The 6,000-nt window shown below is 33.1% G+C and overlaps 1 protein-coding gene across 1 annotated transcript; it reads right to left on the bottom strand.

The window, feature by feature from the left end:
- Positions 1-168: 168 nt before the first annotated feature.
- LOC111193463 (macrophage mannose receptor 1-like) lies at positions 169-5,727 on the bottom strand. Its single transcript, XM_049470059.1, has 4 exons — positions 5,688-5,727; positions 2,235-2,618; positions 1,018-1,254; positions 169-536 (listed from the first exon to the last, which is right to left on the bottom strand). Exons 1-4 carry the CDS (start codon positions 5,725-5,727, stop codon positions 169-171), a joined length of 1,029 nt encoding a protein of 342 aa, XP_049326016.1.
- Positions 5,728-6,000: the final 273 nt, after the last annotated feature.

Genomic DNA, 6,000 nt, shown 5'->3' on the forward strand with positions numbered 1-6,000 from the left:
AACCCTCTGGGCTGGAGAGCTACCAGTCTGTAGCTACACTCCATCCCATTACACTTCATTACACTTCATTACACTTGCCCAGCTTTCAAATATAATAGAATAAAAATAATAATAATTAAAGGATTTATATGTAATCAGAATGGATAATTCAGCACCGCACACTCACGACTAATCTTCATATTTGATGCAGATGAAGTTGAGAGTCTGGTTCTCAGGCAGGCTGACCCACTGCTGATCTCCTCTAGCCTGCACCGCTCCGGTTCTGACCACAGGCTCACACTGTTCTCCCTCTGCACCGTTACCTGGAGCCCAGTTATCATAGCAGACGGAAAACCCACTCGTCCAGAACCAGAATCCCTGAGTGCAGGTGTGACGCAGACCCAGCCACACATGATCAGTGGAGGCTTTCTGAGCCACATCCTTCACCCAGAGCTGGATCTCCTCAGAGTGAACTGAGACCAGGTCCACATGATTCTCTCTGCAGTATCTCAGAGCTTCTGCCCAGCTCAGATTCTGCTGGATCAAGATCAGCTCATCTGGAGACGAATTGGGAAAAAGAATAGCTAAGCATTTTTATTAGGTACACTACTTTATGTCTTGTTGATTAATATACATCCATTACTGCTGGTTGAGAACTTTGGCCAGTACACAGCAGGATTTGTCATTAGACTTCGTCTGAGGGAGGGATCTGTTACTTCTTTATCACCAACAAAGTGCTGCTGCTGGTGCCGGTTCCTGCCTACTCTGCCAAAAGTACCAATTGGTCTTATATAATATTCAAATTTTCTGAGACACTGATTTTTGGGTTTTCATTTCTTTGCATTTTCCATGCTGCCCATTTTTATAATTTGCCATTATACTTACTGTAGGTAAGTTACTGTAGAATTTACACATTTTTAGACTAAGTGTAATGTAACTCACCCTCGTAGCAGATGAATGGGGAAACGATGCTACAGTTCTGATCACGCCAGAGACCCTGGTCATTCACTGACACCGTGGTGCAGTTCTCAATCCCACCAGGATTAGACTTCCAGTATCGGAATGAGGAGCTGCTCTGATCCGACCACTCCCAGGTGTCTTTAAACAGCCCAATCCAAGCAGTTCCAAAATTTGTAATTTTGGAGATCTGCTGGTTCTCAGTCTGGTTCCTCACACTGACCAGGTCTGTGTGATGTTCTCTGCAGTAGCTCTGAGCATCACTCCAGCTCTTCTTCTCATTGATGAATATGTATCTGTCAGAGCCCGTCATCTTTTCTGAAATACATTCAATTTACGTTATTATTCACATTATTATACCACAATAGTGCATTTCCATTTACGGTTCTGTGATCACTGTGACATTCCAGGTGCACTGAAAAAAAATGATGAGTAAAATTTAACTAGAAAAAAGTTTCGCAACTTTCTGCATTTGCTTTTTTTTAAGAAAATTTAATTTCAGATAAATTTAAGTAACTTCAACTCGGTTTCAAGACTTAAATATAACAGAGTAAATAAGTGAACTGAACTTCAGTCAATCCTTTCTTTTAGTAAACTTTACTTCATTTATTTTTACTGAATCAATCCTTTCTTTTAGTAAACTTTACTTCATTTCTGCATACAATATTACCTAATTACAATTACTTAATTTATACAATATTACTCAAATAATTTATGATACATAATATATTTTTATCCTGAAATTTAAATATTTTAGTTAAAACACAAAGTTGTGAAACTTTTTAAAGTAAATTTTACATTTTTTCAGTGTGGTTTCTGCTTGGTAGTTGCTATTTAACTGGTTTTAACTGTTTGGATGACCTGACGTTCTTTCAACTCATAAGAAAGGCACCAGCAAATACTGTTAAATTTAAGTAAAACTTGCCCCATGGTTTAAAGAGTGTCCTTATAGTTATGCACATAAAAAGTTACATTCTGAATTTATTTAGTTTATATTTTAAACGTTTTTTGTTGCACACAAACATATTTCAAGTAATATTTAATTAACTGCACTTTATGAGAGAAAGTGTTCAATGCTAATAAAGCATTTCAATATTTAAGTTTGACTTATTACTTTTTTGATTACCCCTTTAATAAAAACACCAGCACAAAATAAAACTACCACTGCTGCCCCGTCCCACAGGTGTCGGGCCTGTGCTGGACATGGCCCAGAGGAGCGGAAGTTGGCGTCCCTTATTTTAAATTCTGAAAGGTGGAAACCCTAGCTATGCTGGTTGCTAGTATTAGGTGATTCTTACCATCATAGCACATAAATTTATATTGAGTCAAGCACATGGCATCAAACCAGCCGTATGCAGCGGATGCAACACAGAACTCAATTCCTTCTCTGTTGTCTGGGTCTCTTCCTTCCCAGATGAAGTACGTTATATTCTGTGTGCTGGGATTGTCCCTCGCCAGAGACCAGCACCACTTCACAGTGCTCCCCCTGCTCAGGCCGATCCAAACCGAGCTCTTAGCTTTACCCTGCAGCAGCTCGTTCAGCTTCTTCATCTCGTCCATGTTGTTGATGGTGGCCAGATCAGTGTAGGTCTGTCTGCAGTAGCTCTGAGCTTCAGTCCAGGTTTTATTCTGATTCACAAAGTGATACCGATGAGGAACATATGGAGATACACCACACACAGCTGTGAAGATCAGGATAAATTAGTGTTATAGTTAATGTTTAACCTTTAATTTGCGCTAAGAATGTATACGTCAAAGTATTAAAGTTTTCTGATTAATTAGTAAAATTATTGGTAAAATTAATTGGTAAAAATGATTAATTTGCATTAAGAATATATACATTAAAGTATTAGAATTTTCTGATTAATTGGTCAAATTAATTGGTAAAAATTCTTAATTTATGTTAAGAATAGGGCTGCATGATTTTTTACAAAAAGAAATTACATCACAAATGTTCTTTTTCCAGCATTATATATCGCGATATTTAACAATGACGTCACCAGTTCCACCCCCACCCCCGTGCTGTCTGGTGTCTGGACGGATCAAGAGCTGAGTCAGTGCAGAGCTCTCAAAACCAGAGGAAAACAGCAAAGCAACAGTAATCGGCCCTTTAATCAGGCATTTAAATGGCAGCAGCAGCCTGTCACTCACACAGACACAGAGACAGCGCTTCTTGCATCAAGAATCAAAACATTGCAACATGAGGTGTTTAATTTAATTACCTTAAGTGACATGCACATCCTGCAATGTGACTATTGCACGATGAAGATGCTTAAATGATATATCGTGCAGCCCTAGTTAAGAATGTATACATTAAAGTATTAAAGTTTTCTGATTAATTGGTAAAATGATTAATTTGCGTTAAGAATGTATACATTAAAGTATTAAAGTTTTCTGATTAATTGGTAAAATGATTAATTTGCGTTAAGAATGTATACATTAAAGTATTAAAGTTTTCTGATTAATTTGTAAAACTATTAATTTACGTTAAGAATGTATACATTAAAGTATTAAAGTTTTCTGATTAATTGGTAAAATGATTAATTTGCGTTAAGAATGTATACATCAAAGTATTCAAGTTTTCTAATTAATTGGTAAAATGATTAATTTGCGTTAAGAATGTATACATCAAAGTATTCAAGTTTTCTAATTAATTGGTAAAATGATTAATTTGTGTTAAGAATGTATACATTAAAGTACTAAAGTTTTATGATTAATTGGTAAAATTAATTGGTAAAATGATTAATTTGCATTAAGAATGTATACATTAAAGTATTCAAGTTTTCTAATTAATTGGTAAAATTATTAATTTAATTTAAGAATGTAAACATTAAAGTATTAAAGTTTTCTAATTAATTGGTAAAATGATTAATTTGCATTAAGAATGTATACATTAAAGTATTAAAGTTTTATGATTAATCGGTAAAATTAATTGGTAAAATGATTAATTTGTGTTAAGAATGTATACATTAAAGTACTAAAGTTTTATGATTAATCGGTAAAATTAATTGGTAAAATGATTAATTTGTGTTAAGAATGTATACATTAAAGTACTAAAGTTTTATGATTAATTGGTAAAATTATTAATTTGCGTTAAGAATGTATACATTAAAGTATTAAAGTTTTCTGATTAATTGGTAAAATGATTAATTTGCGTTAAGAATGTATACATTAAAGTATTAAAGTTTTCTGATTAATTGGTAAAATGATTAATTTGCGTTAAGAATGTATACATTAAAGTATTAAAGTTTTCTGATTAATTGGTAAAATGATTAATTTGCGTTAAGAATGTATACATTAAAGTATTAAAGTTTTCTGATTAATTGGTAAAATGATTAATTTGCGTTAAGAATGTATACATTAAAGTATTAAAGTTTTCTGATTAATTGGTAAAATTATTAATTTGCGTTAAGAATGTATACATTAAAGTATTAAAGTTTTCTGATTAATTGGTAAAATTATTAATTTGCGTTAAGAATGTATACATTAAAGTATTAAAGTTTTCTGATTAATTGGTAAAATTATTAATTTGCATTAAGAATGTATACATTAAAGTATTAAAGTTTTCTGATTAATTGGTAAAATTATTAATTTGCGTTAAGAATGTATAGATTAAAGTATTAAAGTTTTCTGATTAATTGGTAAAATTATTAATTTGCGTTAAGAATGTATACATTAAAGTATTAAAGTTTTCTGATTAATTGGTAAAATTATTTTTTACTAATATCCCATGGTCACATCAATTTTTAACAGATTTTGTTGTTGTAATTGCATTCTCTCAACATCAGGGGGCTACCCTGAGCCCAAGCTCTGGTGATCAGCTTTTAGTAAAATAAGTGGCCAGTGTTACCGGTACAGGTGTTACAAACAGTTTTTTTGCTGCTCACCTGCTGTTTGAGCATTTTAAGTTCTTCTCTTGGGAAAACTGAGTGTTTTAAGCCCATTAAGAACCTTTTTTGTGTGCATTGCTCTGTTTTTCTGGGATTTGAATGGAATATAGACAGTAAAATAAAGGGTCTTGGATTTTATCTCCAATTTTTTTGGACTTTCATGGGTGTTAAGGACGATGATGATCATGGCTCACTCTGCTTGGCTTCGGATTGGACTACTGCTACTAAATCAACCCTTTAATGAACTTTGACTACTCACTCGGTAAGATCAGTCCTTTTTTGTATTTTTTTCATTTTGGTTTTTCCTTTTTTTTGGTAGTTTTTTGTTCAAACAGAGGCTCATCTGGTTCATAGACTAAACCTAAAAAACATATCAGCTCTGACTGAGAATTGGTTGAATACTGAGGTGTAAACATTTGTGTGGAAATACATATTTTGTGCAAAAGGCATCATTTGTGATGTTTCATTGATGCAACATAGGCTGATGGTTAGAGTCCCCTCAGAGAATGCGATTAACCTGCTTGTCTAGAAAGAGGTTCGTTACAAATTGGTAAAATTAATTGGTAAAATTATTAATTTGTGTTAAGAATGTATACATTAAAGTATTAGACTTTCCTAATTTGTGTGTATTTATACACAAACTCTTACAGCGTACAGTGTATAAGAATGATATTATCACTTCATTATCATCTAATTTCTGTTTATTTATTTGTAACTGGTGTAAAATAAGTATTTTTCTTCTGTGGGTGTAAAGCATTACAGACAATAACAATATTTACTTAAAAATATAGTAAGTCAGTATTTTTAGTTATTAGTAATTTCTAATAAATTATTAAATAATGTAATATAAAACACACTGACCTGAGAGAACGAGGACGACTGAAAGCCATTTCTGATCCATTTCTGTAGGAAAAACGGAAGCAGTTTCAGTATTTACTTGTTTATAGGGTTTTATTTCACTTTATATCGATTATATCGTTCTTGCTGCGCTTCTGTCCGTTTCTTCTCCCCGAATGTTCTCGTCTCCTCTCTATCCCTCTATTTATTTATCTCTCTCTCTATCCATATCTCTATTCTAATAAGCATCTCCTTATCATGTGCGTCATCTAAAGGTCAACCCACACACTTTGCATGAATTTCCAACAACAAAAACCTGTTTACAGACTGTAGCTAT

Source organism: Astyanax mexicanus, chromosome 21 (genome assembly GCF_023375975.1).
Source record: "Astyanax mexicanus isolate ESR-SI-001 chromosome 21, AstMex3_surface, whole genome shotgun sequence".
Classification (NCBI taxonomy): domain Eukaryota; kingdom Metazoa; phylum Chordata; class Actinopteri; order Characiformes; family Acestrorhamphidae; genus Astyanax; species Astyanax mexicanus.